General features: G+C 41.8%; 1 protein-coding gene across 1 annotated transcript in view; it reads right to left on the bottom strand.

Moving 5' to 3' along the window:
• Positions 1–463: 463 nt before the first annotated feature.
• The window catches only part of NELFA (negative elongation factor complex member A), a 37,004-nt gene continuing 18,663 nt past the window's right edge, over positions 464–18,804 (bottom strand). The window contains exons 3-11 of the mRNA XM_051963893.1: positions 17,144–17,305; positions 15,046–15,135; positions 13,950–14,083; positions 13,748–13,817; positions 12,591–12,679; positions 11,843–11,954; positions 8,044–8,309; positions 4,398–4,497; positions 464–3,472 (exon numbers count right to left, since the gene is read on the bottom strand). Of these exons, the coding sequence (XP_051819853.1) occupies positions 3,288–3,472; positions 4,398–4,497; positions 8,044–8,309; positions 11,843–11,954; positions 12,591–12,679; positions 13,748–13,817; positions 13,950–14,083; positions 15,046–15,135; positions 17,144–17,305 (1,208 nt within the window). The 3' untranslated portion in view covers positions 464–3,287. The remainder of the gene's footprint in view (positions 3,473–4,397; positions 4,498–8,043; positions 8,310–11,842; positions 11,955–12,590; positions 12,680–13,747; positions 13,818–13,949; positions 14,084–15,045; positions 15,136–17,143; positions 17,306–18,804) is intronic.

Raw genomic sequence — 18,804 nt, 5'->3', positions numbered from 1 at the left:
AGCCCCATAGTAATTCCGAAGGAGTTGGTAAATCCGATTTAGGACTTTGGGAGTATCTGGAGGAAGAGGAAACAGGTCCCCTGCAGCAGCCCTACCCGTGCCTCCCTCCCCCCAGGTAGGCTGCCCAGGCCCAATCCCCTCAGACCCTGGGAGATGTGTGCAGTCAGGTTTGCATCATCCTGTAGTCCCCGCTCACTCCCACAACTTCCCGGACTGAAGCCTCGCGCTTCCTCCAAGCTGGCAAGTGGCATGGACTCAGAACACTGAAGCACACCCCCTGCCTCTCTCAGGAAGCCCGACAGATATGTTCTGAGTCACTGCCTAAAGAATAGGGCCAGCCCTCTTTTACAGAGATGCACACCTCCAGACCCCTCGGGAGCAAGCATTGTGAGATCATGGCTTGGTTAACCACCAGAGAATTGGGGAAAACATCCTCAAGATGCTCAAAACTTTATGCACAACGTTCTTTAGAAAATCTAAACTTTTTATTATACAGACTGTATTACACTGAAAATACGTACCCAGAGACAGAAGATCTGTAATATTTTTACAACTGTACAAAAACCAAGAATAGAAAACATAAGGGGGCTCTGCTGGAGATGAAACATTTTACAAAATGACTTTTTCTTTTCTATAATCAAAGGCACCAGATTAATGGGATGGGGGCAGTCTGGCTAGCTGATGATGGTTTAGCTCCTACCAGTCAAATCTTGCTATGAAAATGTTTCGCAGCCTTGAGGGCTGCAAACCTGGATGGCGCCAGGTGTTCGGTCCAGCCAGAAAAGCCGTCTGCATTTCCCACGATTCAGGCTGAGGAACCGTTCGGTGTTCAGGGTAGAGGATGGAAAAGGTCTTTTTCTCATCTATGGCTCCAGGAAAAGTGCTGCCCTCTGGCTCTGGGGACCCTGTCACGCTGCTGAGGGCCTGGCAGCAGCACACCAAAGCAAACATACAGTTCAGAGGGTGAGAGCATTTCCTCACAAAACGGTAAAACGCTTCTGTTCCCTAGAGAATCAAATGCAGGAAATACATCTTGCTTTCTTCTGAATTGTCTGACGCTGTGATGGCCCCTAAATGCAGTATGGACTGATCCAAGCAAGGGACGGAGGATCTTCTGTGTTTAAGCAACTTCTTAATAATTTCAAAAATAGACTACTGTCTTAGCTTCTTTGCTTCATTAAACCCTATGAAACTAAACTAAACCCCTCCCCTCAAAAGTTGTTAGCTGGATTGAGAAAGTTAAAGGAACAAAGTATTTTGCTAAGGGGCAGCAATAACAGGCCTTTGTTTTATAAATGTGGGAGGTAACACATTCCTGTTTACTCTTTAAATCTGATCACAGAAAGTCTTGGCTCAGGAAGTGGGAAACCCCTCTGCAGAGGGCTGCAGCCATCCCCTATCCTTTGCCTATGTGCTCCTCCAGTGACTGAATTTGGCCCCAACACCCCATAGGAATCATCACTTCTATTGTGCATCGCCTTGTGATCCATCCAGAGACCCCAGGGACACCACACTCAACTCTGGAGGATGGGAGTGGCCATGTTGGTCACTCAGTCTGGTCTGAGCCCACAACACGGGAGGTGAAGAGCTCTCCTAACCAAAGGCTGCAAGTTTCAAACACCGTTCATGTTTCACGCTTGTAGCCAGCGCCTGCGGTTCAAAGCAGTTCACTTTCTACTAGCACACTGAAACATTTTAGTAGAAAAATAACTCTAAGTTAACAATTACCAGAATTTCTCTTTTAAAAAATTTAAGTTGGATAAAAGGCCAACAGGAATATCAGTCACTAAAATTAAGGAAAAACTTTTTTTGGTTAAATTTAGCTTTGCAAAATGTAACATTAAATCCAAAAACAAAACATCTTAAAAAAAAAAAAACCCAACCCCAAGTGTTCTCTACTACTCTCCCCAACACCCACCCCCCAATTACCTAAAACGAGCCTTACCATTCATTCCCGAGGGCTTACTCTGAAAACTAACTCAGGCTGTACTTCCACACTGCCCAATCAGGAGTGGTCATAGAATACAGGGTGGCTCTGAAACGACCCCCCAGAAGCACCAGTCACAGAAGGCCTCTTTGTGCCGGGGTCAGCCCTTGTGCCGTGGCTCCCAGCTGAAGCTCTACACATGTAAACATTCCTCTTCAGAGGAAGCATTTGGCTGTGCACCTCTGAATGATTGATCCAACCCTCTTCCCCCTGACAAAAGATCGATTGTTTCAGACTTGAACCAAAAAGGAAAAGCTAGAATTCATTCAAATAGAAGGGCTGCCTCTCTCCAAGTGCCCTCTCGGCGATATGACTGCAGGAAGCAGCAGTGAGGGCCATGGCCGCAGCGTATGCTCACGCGCACACACACACGCACACAAGACCTCGAGTACTTCTTAAGGCTTGACCCAGCAAGCAAAGGGCGCCTCAATGGCCAGCACCGTTCCCACGCTCCCTACTCCAGGGCACCCCAACGGCATTCCCACCCCTGGCCTGAGCACAGGTCTCTCAATGAACCTCACCCTAAGTTTTGGCAGCCAGGGCTGACCGGCCGCCTCAGCTGTTCTGACCTTCCCACCTCTCGTCCCCCGGCACAAGCAATCCCTCACCCCCCGGAGAAGTCGAAGGCCTGCTACGGCAGCTGTGCCCGTGTCCTGGCCTAAAATCCCACGCCATTTCTGTGGGCAGACACCAGCCTGGTCCGGCCGGACCGCCAGCAGGGCCAGGGCCGGTCAGGTGGCTTGCAATCAATCTGAGAGGGCTCCTTTTGGCAATATGGGACATCCCAATACTGAGGGCCAAGTGAGGTCTCGGTGCTCGCCTAAACTTACAGTGCACTGATACTAATACATTCACACTGCGCAGGATTCCCCAGCTCCCTCGAATGCCATTTTCCCCCTAGCAAAATGAGCTAAGCACAAAGTTGTACAAATCAGTGGGGTATTTATCATCTTGGCTTTAGAGAAAATTTGAAAGCAATCCCAGAAATTGTGTTTCCTCCCCAATTTTGGAATGGAGCTCTGCTCGGCCAGAGAGGAAGTTCTTAGGGAAAGAGGACTAAGACGGGGCACTCTCTCAATCCGTCTTTTCCATTTAGGAAGCCCTCCTCATCTCCCAGCCTCAGTCTGTGCAGCTGTCATGCAGAGCACACTCCCGAGGGGGGATGGGTAAAAGCGAGCCTGGAAGGGAACAAGAAACAGAGCGTGGATGCCCTTGCTTGTCAAGGGCCGTCTCCGCTTTCTCTTCAGCAGAGGTGGCTGCCCGTGCTTGGCTTGGTCCCCGAAGTCTCGTCCTGGGTCCTCTACGAAACGTTAGTTATGGGCTTGTACTTCTTGAGCCTGGTCCACTGGCCAGTGGCGTAGTTCATTTCAAAGACTGTGTCGACTAACATGGTGGTGCTTCCTGTGCCGTCAGCTTTGTCAAGAACTTCCGTGTGCTCACTGAGCTTGATCTGAATGATGTCACCCTGCTCTTGGCAAGGGTTCTCTGTGTAAACAACAACCAGAAAAAAAGAATCAAGCAAAAAATGAAAATAAAGATTATGTACTGCAAAGTGAATCCATTTAGTTCAGTTCTCAAAAAGTGGACCTAAGTCATTTCCTGCTCCTTTAGAAATACACAGAAAGACAAAATGTAGTGTTTTTCAAGGAACTGAAACATCATCATACAATTTCTGTGCATAAGGAACAGCCACCCAGATTCCTAAGGTGATTTATGTAGCTCTAGGAGACGCCTTCACTCATGGTTTTCCTACCCCAAGTCCTCATCATGGGCAAGAATGAGCCTGTGAACACAAAGACTCTGAGGGCCGGAGCACAAGCTGTGACAAGATCTCGAGTGCAACGGTCCTAGGGACAGGACTCGCCAAGTGAAGGCCACAGAGGCTCGGTACCAGGAATGCAAGCGAGAGGGGAACCAACATTGGCCACAGTGATACAGGCTAGTAAGATGTGCTCAGGTTCTGATCTACGCTTGGGGGGTGGGAGAGGAAGTGCAAAGGGGAAAAAATCTTCTTATCACAGAAGAGAAATCATAGATCTTTGAAGCCCTGAATTGCCCAAGTCCTACAATCCTTTATACTTTATTACCTTACCTGAACTGAGAAATTGACAAAGTGTCAAATAGACTAGTCAATTTAGTGAAGACTGGATGTGTTCAGTTCAAAAGTGGGGGATACATATCATACAAGCATAAACACAAATGAAATTCTATTTCATACATGAATGGGTCATAAGAACCCTTCAAAGGTAAGTAGGGGAAAACATTTGGAATTCACAATCTTATAAAAATGAATGATGAAACCATCTTCACATGTAATTGGAAAAAACAAAATACTATTTACATTTTTTTTAAATAATAAAAATTAAAATTAAAAATCCCTTAAAGTTTAGCAGAAGAAATGCCTGCTCACCCCTGGATCCTGCCATGAAGCCCAAGATGAGTGCTTTCTCGGGCCTGGTCACCTTGTTTGCAGTCTTGAACATTTCTTGAGCAGCACACATCTGCTCCCTCTAAAAGCAAAAGAATCAATATGGACACGTCAGGGAAAGAGGATTACATTTTCCCATATCTGAAAACTATTGTTGGTTTGAAGTTTAACTGAAGTTCTTTCAAAAATCATAAAGCACAGTCTACAGTCATAATACTTTGAACAGCTCTGGACGAAGGAAGAACCTGGCTTCTCAAAGTCTTGGTGTGAGTGCTGTCTTATGTGCTAGAGCAGAGAAATGGCCGGGCCTGGTGAATGATAGAACAGCTGCCCTTTCCTGTCCAGCCAGGAGGAGGGCACAGAGGCTCTGCCCCACAAATGTCCCCCCTGACAACTCACACAGTATACAGACTTTCCTCAGAGAGCATCAGTGGAAAGAAGACCCACCTTCAGAAGTCACAAACCTCAAAAAAGTAACTGAAGGCGACCCTGAAAGCCCAGCCTTGTTCTTGACAAAAATAAGGACTAAATGTATTTGTACAAGACAGTGAACTTTCTAGACCTGCTGGTCCTCTTTCCTGTTCTATTTTCCTCTATATAGAATATTTCAAAGTTGCCGGAGTATCTGTTCGTTGCTGTAGGTCCAAGTCCTACCCCCATAGGAACACCGATTTGGTGCTGGAAGGGCCTTTTAGAGCCACCTGGGCTGCATGATGAGGAAACTGAGGTTCAGAGAAATGAAGTTACTGAACTCAGGTACAACAGGCAGGATGATGAGAAAAGCTGGAACTTGATCACAAGTTCTCTGAATCCAAATAGAGTGTTATCTCCCTATGAAGTCAAGTCATTACTATATGAGTCTTCTCTCTTCCCTTAGCATCCACTCTCCTCCAAACTGCCCCAACCCAACTAACTTGGAGGGCTGAAACATCCTCCCTGCTCTCCCCCCTACCCCCCCCCCCCAAGTAATGAGCCATTCACTAGCCTGACTTTCCTGGGCTATATAACTGACCACATGTGATTGTGCAGCCACAAAAGGAAACATTCTATCACACAAAAGAACAAGTCCAGAAGAAAAGGATGGGCCCATTTTCCTCTACTATGGGTCTGACTGTATCTGGATTGCCTGTTCAGTTCTAAGAGACACATTTTAGGAGAAAGACTGACAAAGCAGGAGGGAAGGAGGGTGTGGAAGGGAGACCATGCCAATGATAGCAAAGTAATATTCCATTACAATCATATACAACGGCTTGTTTAGCCATTTCCCAACTGATGGGAAAATCTCTTCGATTTCCAATTAAGACATGAGAAATCTTCAAGTATTTGAAGGGTTATCACATAGGGAGTACAACTGGAAAAAGGACGCAGAGAGGCTGAACATGTCATTTGGGTTTGATGTAAGGAAGAGTTTAAAAGTGGAATTTTTATTCAAGTATAACATTAGGGAGTAGAAGAATTTGTACCTAGAGATACTGGCAACTAGAAAGGATCTAAGAAACTAAAGTGAACATGCTCTAATGTTCGCTACCAGCCCTACATTGGGGATGTGTGATGATGGGATCCCTCTTAAAGACAATAGTTTGGGCCTGTGAGAAAGAAAGGTGCTGCAATGCTACTCCATTTTGTTACAACAGCAGTCTTAGAGAGGTCTTCTCCAAACTAACTTATTCAGCAACTCAGGCATAAAGTTAAAACCTTTAAAATGTAAGAGTCACACATACAAAAAGTAAGAGCTGGAGGAGATCATGGAGAAATCTTCTCTTCTAGTCTCCTCTTAAGCTTAGGAACCTCTCATTTTACAGATGACAAAAAATGAGCTCAGAAAGATCAAAGCCCTTATCCAAGGCCACATAAATTTGTGGGAGAGCTGGGAAGAAAATCTAGGTCCTCCAAATTCCATTCCAGTGCTTTTCCTATTTCACTTGCTGCCTCCAGATGTGTAATAACCAACTATCTACAACAAACAAGATCAACCTCCACTTCTAAAGCACTGTAAGGTTTATGTTTCCTCACATTTCTCTGGCAGGATAGTACATAAGCTATTAGCCTCAAGGGAGAGAAGAAGGGAGGACCAGGGATGCTAAGAGAGCTCAGGGTCTATTGAGTGGCAAAACAGACTTAAATCCAGGTTCCTTAAAATATACCAATCAATCAACAAGCACTCATTATAATTAAAATCTACTAAGTTCTTACTCTGTGCCTGGCAATGCTAGGGATACAAGGAAAAGCAAAAAGTCCCTGCCCTTATGAAGCTCCCAGGGAGGATGCAAATAAATAGGTACATAAACCAGATGCACAGAGAGGAGAGGGGAAGTAACCTTGCAGCTGCTGGTAGGACCAGGAGAGGCTTCCAAAGCCAAAGGAGGCTTTGACTCCTTGCAAATTAAGGGAGCATGGAATAGTTATATTCCATGTCATATTTCTTGACATTCCAATATTCCATCTGACATATTTATTGGATAAAGGAAGTCAGGTGCAAAGAATATACATGTAGCATTAGTAAAATAGACAATTTTTGATTATATAAAATTATAACCTTTTGCAAAAACAAAAGCAATGTAACCAAAATTACAAGAAAAGCAAGAAAACTGGGGATGGGAGGGAAAACTTTTCCAACAAATATCTCTGTTAAAGGCCTCATTTCTTAATTATATAGAGAACTCAAATTTATAAAAAACAAGTGATTCCCTAATTGATAAATGGTCAAAAGATATGAACAAAGACAAAGAAATCAAAGCTATCTATAATCAAAAAGGAAAAAAAAAAAGGTTCAAATCACTGTTGATCAGAGAAATGGAAATTAACCCAATTCTGAAGTGCCACTGAATACCTATCAGACCAACCAATACAATAAAAAAAGAAAATGTTGGACGTTGGAAAGAGGTGGAAAAACTGCAACAATAATGCATAGCTAGTGGAGTTTGTGAGTTGACCCAACCATTTTGGTGAATAATTTGGAATTAAATAATAAAAAGGCTATGAAACTATGCATATCTGTTGATCCAGCAGTATCGCTGTCAGGTCTATATCCTAAAGACATCCAAAAAAGAGCAAAGGACTTCTCTGAACAAAAATATTTAAAACAGCTCTTTTTGTGGTGGCCAAGAACTAGAAATTGAGGAGATGCCTACCAATTGGGGAATGACTGAACAATCTGTGGTATGTGTTGTAACATTATTGTGTCGTAAGAAACAACAAGCAGGATGATCCCAGAAAAACCTGGAAGACTTACATGAACTGATGCATGATAAAATAAGTAGAACCAGAAGGATTGTTTGATAAAGAACTGGGAATAAGTCAGCTATTCTTAGCAATACAATAATCCAAGATAATCCCAAAGGACTAATGATGAAGCAAACTCTTGTCTCCAGAGAAAGAACTAATACTGTCTGAATACAGACTGAAACAGTCTTTTTTTCATTTTGTTTCCTTTTTATTTGAATCTTCTTGTACAAAATGACCTGTCTCTGACTGCTTATCATCTCAGGAAGAAGGGAGAGGGAGAATTTAGAACTCAACTTTAAATAAAAATGTTGAAAAATTGGAAGAAGAAAACAAAGTGGCTTCTGAGCTGGATCTTTAAAGACCTGCGGGAGGCAGAGGTGCAGGCGAGGAGAGAGAGACCTACCGTGAGGGAGAGGCCTTTCTTGGGTTGCTGCGGCGGGGCCGGCTGGGTCTGGGGCACCACCGGAGGAGTCTGTGCCGCGGGGGCGATGGCTGGCAGGGTTGTCGGGGTCAGAGGCGAGGTAGGTGGAGCGGCGACCGCAGGAGCGGGGTTGGCGTTGCTGTTGTACATGGGGGTTCTCTGCTTGAATTGAGCAGGAAGAGCAGTGTTTGGGGTCGCAGGCTCATCTGGCTGCCGGATGGTCTGCAGGGTCTCTCGAGCTGAAGGAGCTGCAGACACAAAGTTAAAGGGATAAAAGTATAATCTCATGCTTAATCAAACTTGTCTCTTTATCTCTTCACGCAAAAAGTTGACTCAGAGCTTTTCAAAAGAGGCAGAGGACCTTGCAAAGGGGATTAGAAGAGCAAGAAGGATGGGAGTCAGCTCTTCAGACCAGGGGAGAAAGCCAGGTAGGAGCAGGATGGGTCTGCACCCGCTCTCCACGGTCCTGTGGCTTCAAGGCTTAGATGGTCGCTGGTGTGTTAGGTCAACCTAAACCAAGTCAAGAGCCTGGGATGGATTTGGTGGCAGGACAAACAGGCAGCCTCTGTGACTATCATTTCCTGGCTTGGGAGGCCATTGAGATGACTGCCACGATCCTGGGGAGAGGAGCAGGCGGGGGCCTGTACAAGAGAGGGGTTCTGACTCATGCCCAGGCTGTGCCCTCTTCTGCGGTTTCACTCATCGCAGCAAACATAGGAGCCAATACTGAACCAAGTGCTAGGGACGCGCCATGGGGAGAGGGGAGCTGGCAGTGTGAGGTCGGACAGCCCCCCCACAGTGCTCTGAGGGCTCAGAGTGTGAGGGAGGGGGGCGGAGGGGGCCAGGAGTGCAGACACCCCCAGGAGGTGGACATCTGAACTCAGTTGTAGCAATCTACCACGAACTAGGAGTGTCACAAGCCCCAGAAGGTCCAGTTGCAGGAGGGTTTGATGGCTTTGTTCTTTCCGTGGGAGCACCCTTACCTCCGGGCCATCAGGACTTTCACTGAATGTGGTTACCAGTATCAACTAACCTTTCCTCCTCCTCCTCAGGGTCTAGAAGGGAGGGAGACCTCAGAAAGCCCCATTCCTTTTCTCCTCCCACCATCCACAACTGGCCTCTCTTACAAGGCTGGGTTGGCCTGGCCATCTTGGATGGATAAAATCACTGGCTTAAAAGGCAGGCGGAGTTAATGGAGCCGAGCCAAAGGGTAAATGGTATCAGGATCCAGAGACATCCTCCCAGAAACCCGAACAGGCCACCCTTGTCATTCCAGCACTCGCTAGAAGACCCTGGACAAAAGCTGCACCTCACTGCAGAGGTTCTTCTGGCAGCCTACTCCGACAGCAGGGGAGCCTTCCTCTCCCTCTTGGGAGAGCTACATCTCTCCTCCTTTCTCTACCTAATGGGTCATAAAGGCCACTGACCACAAAAGTATAATATTCATGCTTAGGGTTCTTTTCCTGTCAAGTTTGGACTTGGATTCTTTTACTTTTTTTTTTTTCTGCCAAAATCTAAACCTACCAGCAAGAACTGCAAAGAAAGGAAAAAGTTTTAAGAGTTACATTATCCACCTCATTCTCCCCATTTGCCCCTCTAAAATAAGAGGAATTGCTTTTTTGCATATAGAGAAACCACAGTCCTCTGCAACCCTGGCTGATTCCTGGAACTTGCAAATTGCTGCCCAAAGTCCAGGGAATCCACAGTTCTAGGGCAGGCCAGGGACTTAGTAGCATTTCCTTCCACAATTCCCTACTATTTAGGAGGTCCTGGAAATTATATGTGTGTTGCTGAGTAGAGCACCATGGGATAAGGGGCTAAAAGAACTTTCGCCTTCTGGATTGATGCAATACTGTTAGCAGCCCTATGGTCAAGAGGGACTGCCAAAGAGCAAAACCGGAGGAAAAGCACTCTGGGAAAGCCACCTTGGAGGTGCCCAAATTTGGGACGTTTCAGGTCACAAGGACAGTTTGGCGGAAGTGCAGGCCATAGCAGAGCTGTATTTCTAGATTAGGATGAAAAAATAAAGCAGCTTCAGACTGTGGAAGTCCAGGTAAGGAAACTGACTCACACTCAGTTAGCAATAGAAAGTCACAGGAGAATTGGAAACATGGAAAACACTCCCCCCCCTTTCCCCCCCCCCCAAAAAAAAAAAAACTGCTTTAAAGGTACTAGGCAAGAACAATGTTATGAAGGAAGGAGATGAAATCAGAATACATTAAATTCACTTGAGTTCACGACTTCTATGTCTGCTGCCTGCCACCATGTCTTCTGGTAATCAATGGCCCTATTCCTCTCATGCATCTTTCAGCCCACAAGGTTGCAGCCTCTCTGGTCACCATCAGTATGGCCCCTTGCTCCTTGAAGCCAGGCCTAGACTCTTCCTGGGCTACCATCCCTTGGCAGCCTCTTCTGGCAAGTTCACTTTATCTATCTCTGTAGCCCTATTCAAATCCTGACTTACTCTTCTACTTCACTGGAACCCAGCTCACACCCATATATGCTCGAACCTGACTGAGGTTCTACAAGCCTAAAGGTCTTTCCCAACTCCTTTCTGAAGGTGTTTGTACTTGGCTTACAGCATTCTCCTCCCTAACCCAGAGCATGGTACTTACAAGACGCCAGTAGCCACATCCCATCAAACCACCTGGCTTCTCACAACATATACCTTCACAATCCACTCAGCCACTCAAAGGGATTATCAACCCATGAATGAGGCTCACTATCACCCAGAACCATAATTCACAACTCTAGACCAGTTTCCTCTCCTCGTACTTCTCCCCCTGCACCCTGATCACAGGATCCCTCTCTTTGCAATCCTGAACCATTAGGATCATTAAGACTGTTCTCCCTTGGCTTCCTTACCAAAGCTCCTCCACCGTCCACTTCTGCTCTCCTACATGCATCCTGCTGAAAACACTCTGGATATCACACCTGATGTGCTGAACTAATGACTAAATCCACTTCACATTCCATCTCACCTTGGCCCTCCCCAATGCATCCCATTCTTTTCTTCTCAGAAGATCACATCTCCCAAAATAACTCTACAAACCTCTCCTCTTTTTTCCTAAAGATTCCCACATTATCCACTTCTCTCAGAAGACCTTATCTCTTACATTACTGGAAAAAACAAGACTCCATTTCTCCTCCCTACACTAAATTCTTTCATACTACTATCTAGTGTCTCCTCCTCTGTTCCAATCTCTGATGAAAAGTGGCTCTTCTTCTTGCCAAAGCGAAGAGCTCAATCTGGGCCTTCACTGTATTGTTTCCCAACTCTTTCAAAAACTGGTCCTTCTCAGCCTTCAATCTCTATCTCCTGGATTGTTGCCCAGAAACATGCCCCAGTCATGTCTAACTCTTTCAAAACAACCCTTCATTCAATCCTGTCACCTCTTTTACACCCAAACACCTAGAAAAGGACAGACAGTCAGATTCACTGCTCTACTTCCTCATGTCCCACTCAGACCAGGACTATCCAGCTTCTGATCCTGCTAATCAACTGACATTATTCTGGCTTCCCAGACCAGATTCAGGATCTCTGTTTTCATTTTTCCTAAAAGTTTAGTGTGTTACAGAATAAATTCATTCAGTTAAAAAGCAAAAAAATAAAAATAAAACAAAACAAAACTTGGTTTTGGTTGAATGGAACTAACCATAAGGATGTATTATAATAAGACACTTTTTTCTTCCTCTGAATAAAAGAATACCTTTTAAGTGAACAGAAGTCAGCTACTCAGAAAAGTATTTAAAGGACCAAAACAAATAAAAGACTACCTACCTGGCTGTGTTTCAGAACTTGGTATATAGGATGATGATGGAACCACACTAGGAGTTGCAGGCAAGTAGCTTGTAGAGGGTAGTGCAGGCTCATTGTTCAAAGAACCAAGTTTCTGCAAAAGTTTTTACAATTGCTCATGGGTTATATATCTAACTACAAAATAGTCTAATCTTAAATTTTAAAAGATCCAATCTCCCACAAATTCAAATACCTCTATCTCCAGTCTTACAACTTTATATGTATATGACTTTTAGCTCTCTGAAGCATTTTCATAGATATTATTATCCTTGCACCAACTTTGATAAAAAAGTGGAAATCAGAGTTCAAGATAAAACGATTTGTCATAGTGTGATGATAGCTAATGACAAATCTAGGGCCTTATGATCCTTCTTTCTGTGAAACTGTGAGTGCTAGTGGGTTTATTTGATCATTCTCAGAAGAGGATAAAGAGATATAATCCCTCCTTCTTTAAGGGGAAAAAGATAGGGTTATTTCCATCTGTATCTCACATGTCCAATCTGGGTCATGACCAGCCTAGAGAGGATCCTTTTTCATCTAAGCTGGGGCTCTTAAAATAAACGTAATGCTCTCCTTAATATTCTTTGATGGATTTACATAAATGGACTACCAGCCAAAGTTTATAAGTTAAAAAGTCTAAAACTTTATTTTTGTCAAAATAAAAAGCCAAGTTAATTCTATAGAGCTTTAACAAAACTATCATCAAATTTAAGACAATGTAAAGACCAACCTGGGTAGAAACAAGGCCGGCAGCATAATCAGGAGTAGCATTTTCGACAACTGTTTCTTCTTTGGCTTGCTTTTCCACAACTTCTGTATCTGTTGATAATTTAAAAAAAAAAAAAAAAAAAAAAAAAAAAGAGGTCAAAGTAAACTATTTGTTTAAAAAATATACTATACAATTAAACTAATACAATTTTTAGTTCCTTTCTAGAGAAAGTATGACTTTGAAAATTTATATGTGCTCAGTTCAAAATTGTTTTGAAATCTCCAAACAATTATTTACTTAAAACCCAATCTAAATCTTAAGGTCTAAAAGTCAACCCTTACAATACTCAATAAAAAGCTCATGCTATGGAGTCATACTATCTTAATATTTATAAAAGCAGTTTGTAATTACATAAAAAAGAATATTTTTTTCAGTCTCTTAATTGATTTTTGTCTAGTTCAAAAAAAACTCTATTAAAAAGATGAGAAAATGAGGGTGTAGAGATATCCAAATACTCATGTGATTCTCACAGCCTCTGCTCCTGTTTCCCCCACTATACCACTCTAACAGGCATAAGCAGGTGACATGTAGCCAGTCTCCAATGAACACCTAAGCAGAAGAAGTGTTGTGAGGGATGGAGTAGTCTGGCAACCATAAAAGGAGGTGGTTGTCCCAGAGCAAGACAGCAGGATTAATAAAAAGACCACCTCAATACTATATAACTGTCAACAGAAAACAAGTTAAAGACTTCCATCCGGAGGACGGCAGTCTATACCAAGGAGGAGCCATATCGATGAGATCAAAGATCGATTATAATTTTTGATAAAATAAGATGTGAAAAATAAGTCTCTTGTTAGGGATAGAACAAATTGTGACTGGACTGCTGGAAATGCAATCTTCAAGGAAATCCTTTAGTCCAAAACCAGATGAACTAGAGGCCAGGTATAGATTGTAAGCCCTTCACTTTACAGACTGAGAAGGTTCCTTTTCTCCTTCTCTGGGTATAAGTTTCTTTCTTCACAAAGACAAAAGGAGCCTTCTCAACTCTCATGTCTTGACTCTCAGGTTCTAAAGCTCCTCTGCAGCATGGCATTTCCCCAATTCCTTGAAAAGCCAAAGTAAAATTTCCAAATATCCTTTAGTAGAGAGGAGGTGGGTAATGAACCCATCATACACACCTAAAGTCTTTCTTCTTCTTTTTGCCTCTCGGCCTGCACCAACCATATCCAGCTCTGAAATATCTAGTAACTGCCAAAAAACCAAAATCCAAAACCTTTATTAAAACAGACAACACAGCAAATAACATGACTTTGCTTCAAAGGCTACCATCTCGTGGAAGGAGGAAGAAATGCTAAAAGAAGTCCAAAACAAAGTGCCCACCTTTACTCCCCGTTCTTTTCGTAGTAGAGGAGTTCGAGAAGGAGGGATGGGAGTCCGGTTTCCAGCAGGACTAAAAACACTGGGTGTGGTTGGGCTTCTGAAAGGAGCCTGTTTTGGGATGCCTTTAAGAGGTGCTAAGAAAGGATAACAGGGGAGAGAAACAAATGGAGCAGAGGTAAATAATTTTACTCGGCATAATCAAAAGCCCCATCCAAAGAGAAGATATATTTAACTGAAAATACCACTAACAAATAAAATAGCAACATATACCTCTCCTGCTTTAACACTCCACAAAAGTAACTGACCACAACATACAAAGACTCCAGGTTAATGTACCCTTGAAGTGGAAGGTATGGCTCTAAAGCAGGAGTTGGCAAACGACAGATTGTTTTTTGAGCCAACATTGGTCTTTGCATTTTAAAATAAAATAAAACTATATTTTAAATTGCATAAAATACACTTATTGCGGATGGAAGTGCGGCTTAAGTTTGCCAAATGATCCCTGCTCTACAACAGGACTACACAAACTTGAAAAAGCAAGTCAGAGTAGTTTTGGCAGCTCTCTCTACCTTAATTACCTCAGTGTTCGGCATATAATTATTTAGATGAACATACATTTTACAATTTAATTTACAATTATAATATAACCACCAAGGCAATCATATCATGTCACTAAGCTACTGATCTATCCATGAACTATTAAAAATTTAATGCAGTACTAAAGAGCCTCCTATGAATAAGGCTATATGGGCAAACTTGAAACTGAAAGACATGCTACTCTATACACATTCTGGTACATCTTTGCTGGCAGTAACTTTATGTAAAAGGTTAAAGATAAAATTTATCTTTTCTTATTACATGTAACTGATAGTTTAGTAAATCAATGCCAATTTTATGCTTCATGGGTTTTTATGCACTTGATTGAATTTTACAAATGGAAAAAGAACACCTCCAAATTAAACCATCACATATAACAATGGGGCAGCTCACAAAGCTCTTAACTTACAAACACCCAGGGACACAATAGGAATGCCTTCACTTGTGTCTGCAAACATTTTGCTTTCAATTTAAGTACCAGAAGTTATGGAACTCTTACTTGTGGTATCAATTTTTTTGACCAGTCCTCTTCCTTTGGCGTGGAAAGGTACTCCAGCTGTTTTCTTGAGCTGTTGGGCAGTCTCTGTGGCTACAAAAAAGAAAAAAGCATGAGGCACAAACATCCATTCCTACAAAGCTGCTTTTTTCTGAACACAACTACCTGCCATTCATTTAGAGTGCAAGCCCAAGAAGAGCTTAAAGCAGCAAGTTTTTTATAAAGGAAGCCTGCCCACTTAAATGTAAGCTAGAAGAGGATGGGAAGAAAAAGAAACTTTGTGGGCAGTTTTCAATAGCACTAGTTTTTCAATTTTTCTAATTTCAACTCAAAACTTTTAAGAGTTTTGTTTTCTCAGCTAGGCCTATCCCTAGCACAATGTTTACACTTATTACTGGTAGAGGTCTTTTTTAGTTCATATGTGGAATGGAAATGAATGGAAGTAATGCATACTTTTCAGCACTGTGCTTAGTAAAACCTGAAAATGATAAATAAATGTGACTTATCTTCGTCTTCATCAACATCATTTTTCTAAATCAATCTAGGGAAAAACAACAAGATATTGGACATCAAATAACTGAGCTATGAAAAGAAGTAAAGGGAGGACAATGCATGCACACCACATCTCTAAACGTAAAGAAAAAAAAAGTGGGGAGATATGATGGTCACAAAAGCAGGAAGCACTACTGGGCCAAAAAAATACAGCTGTTGTACAAAGGAAAGCAGGGGATAAGTTTGTAAGGTAGACATAAAGCATTTAAGATAATTTAAGATTTAAAGTACCTTCTAAAACAAGTGCTTCTGTTAATGTAAAATTTTATTCTAATTTTTTGAAAATATTTCTCATTTGGGAGTAAATATCAGAATATTAAATTAAGCAAAACATCTTATTTCCTAGCCATTCTGGATAAGCAAAGTTCTTGTAACACAGTTAAAGGCATTAAATTCAGCACAAAATGGTGACATATACCACATATCTCCCCTAACCAGCAGCACCACCCACAACAAATTTCTCTTTACCTTTGACAAGTATCTAAAAAACTAAGTTATAAATCAGTTCACACTTCCAATAACTAGTAAAAACAAAAACAAAAACAAAACAAAACAGACAAAAAACAACAACAAAAAAATCTCAAGAGCCAAACTGTTGTGGCTCAAGGAGAACTGAAAGTTACAAAACTAAACAAGATTTCCCCCCTCAATTTTCCACACATTTCATAAGATCATATATAGTCCCTTTTCTGGAAGGGACCTTAGAATCCATTAGCTCCAACCCCCATTTTACAGGAAAAAAAGGCAGAGAGATTATGTGTCCAGTAAGGTCACAAAAGTACGCAAGTGGCAAGGCTGTTAGACTTAAATCCAGCATTCTTTCCCATACAGATACCCCTAATTTAATAGAAATGTTCTTCAGGGATAGGTGTATAGTATTCTTTAAGGACTGTGACAGAGAAGGCTGAGGACAGTTTGGGTCAAGTCCTTTCTCTAACACATTAACTGTAGGACTTAAGGCCAAATCCCCAGGCTTCAAGGCAATGCTCCCAGATCTCCAAAGGAGGGGAAGGACCTCTTCCTAAAGTTAGTAGCTGCTGCTGTCTAGATGAGAGCTCCTTACATCTTTTGGTCTCAGTTTTTTCATCTGTCAACTCAATTCAACATTAAGGAAATTCAAAACTCACTGCACTATGTTAAGATAGAAAATATAAAGACGAATGCAAGTGCACTTGGAATTTACCAAGTTTTACAGCTGTCCAAGAGGAGTTAAGAGATGATCTTTCTGGCTCCTCCCAGCTCAAACAAATCTGCTTTGGCTTTCTAAATATAAATCAGGGAAAGAACAAAAGTGGATGCTAAAATTTCCCGCTGTGAAAGCAACTTGTTCTAATTTTTTTTTTGGGGGGGGGGGGGGGAGGGGAAGACCTAGTTGTCTTAACCACATTCAAGGGAGCTTCTGGTCATCATACTCCTGGCACCAAGACAGTTCTGTTTACTTTCTCATAAAATGTAAAAAAAAAGTCCCCACGTATTAAAATACAACCTAGTAAAATTTATGTAGCACAAGCTATGATGCCCAATCTCTTAGATATACATTCACACTTACATTTCTGTAAGAGCTCTGCTCTCAAAGTGGCACTTTTAGGCTTTCTTTTCAGCTGAAAATGTTTCACAGGGGGCGTGAGTGGTCCAGCAAGAGTGGTCAAGGCATTTTTGTTTAAGTACTGACATTCCAAAGGCAACATAGCAGATGCTTCACATTCGCTAACTGTTCAGTGAAGAGCAAGACAATACATTAGGACATACATTTCTTTTACAATTGATACGCAAAATAAATCATAATAAAATTTGTAGTTTAAAATTATAATGATCTAACTGCATAACATTAAGATGTACTATCTTACCTACGAATCTGACATTTTGTAGTTGCCTTTGCTGTAATCAATTCAGAAGCTAATATAAATAGTTCAAAGTAACAAAAAAAATAAGGTGATTTTGGCGATTTCAGAAACAAACAAGAAGTCAATTAAATCTATTAAAAACTATGAATCTAATATCCATGCTACCTATTAGTTTTGTAAATATTCTTTAGCTTTCAAAGAACTTCTCAGGGGTACATAATTACACAGTGTCCAAAAAAAGATTCTACAGAAGCTTCTACCTAATCCTAAGGTTAGTTAATATTCATCTATCTAGTAAGGACTGAAACACAGGAGCTTAGTATCTAATAATAACTTCTGCCCTAAAAACATCTCCTTATGAAATGAAACCGTGTTTGTGTTTCAGAAGTCTAGTAGTTTATCCACTGGGCCAAGGCTCATCAAGAACTGCCACATGCTAATAGTATTGATCAAGGAAGGAGCTCTTTAAATTAAAAGGATAAGGCTTGGGGAGGAAATGGGACTACAGTTGACATAGCTAACAACACAAAGACACAAAATTCATGGCTTTGTTCACTGTTCTCCCCATTTTCTAGCATGAGAAAGGAAAAAGACTAGGACGCTTTAGAAAAGAAAAACAAAGGTTATTTTTTGGGGAAGAAGAAAGGGAGATAAGAGACTGGTGGATTTCTTTAACATCCTGAAGTCTACAGAGAGGCAATCCATTCCAACCTAATATACAAAAGGGAGACATTCCTTAAGGTATAGAAAAAAGGAAATTAGCATATAATTAAGTAAAGCCTAAGGAGATAATATATAGTGCAGGGATGTCAAACATGCAGTCCATGAGCTGCTTGTGGCCTACAACACCAAGAGTGCATCCCAGACCAGATTAAAATGTAATTGGGAACTAATTTTAAAAATAAAAAATATAATAAAATATAGATGATATTATTTTCTCCCTGCTTAACAGCATTTTATTTTTTCCAATTACATGTAAAATTAGTTTCCAACATTCATTTTAGTAAGCTTTTGAGTTCCAAATTTATTTCTCCTTCTCTCCCTTACTTACTTCTTCCCTCCCCAAGACAGCAAGCAATTTGATATAGGTTGTACTTTCAAAACTAAGTCAACACACCCCCAGAGAGTTCTTTATTCATGGCTTAGTGGCCCTTGTTTTCTGTCCAAGAGGAAACTAATGTTCCAGTGGATGTGTGATCTAACCAATGTGAATAATCTCTCCAATAATTTGAGTAGAGACCCATCCAGGGCAATTTTCATTTATATCTTCTCATAAAATGGACCAGAAGGGACTATAGGTTGTCTGTTTATTTGTTCTCATTAGTTTTCCTTCTCCTTTTCTCCCCTCCTCTCCCTCCTTTTCCCT

The sequence above is a fragment of the Antechinus flavipes genome, chromosome 6, assembly GCF_016432865.1.
Source record: "Antechinus flavipes isolate AdamAnt ecotype Samford, QLD, Australia chromosome 6, AdamAnt_v2, whole genome shotgun sequence".
NCBI lineage: Eukaryota > Metazoa > Chordata > Mammalia > Dasyuromorphia > Dasyuridae > Antechinus > Antechinus flavipes.
Note: the sequence above shows the minus strand (reverse complement) of the source record. Positions and strands in the feature narration are given on the sequence as shown.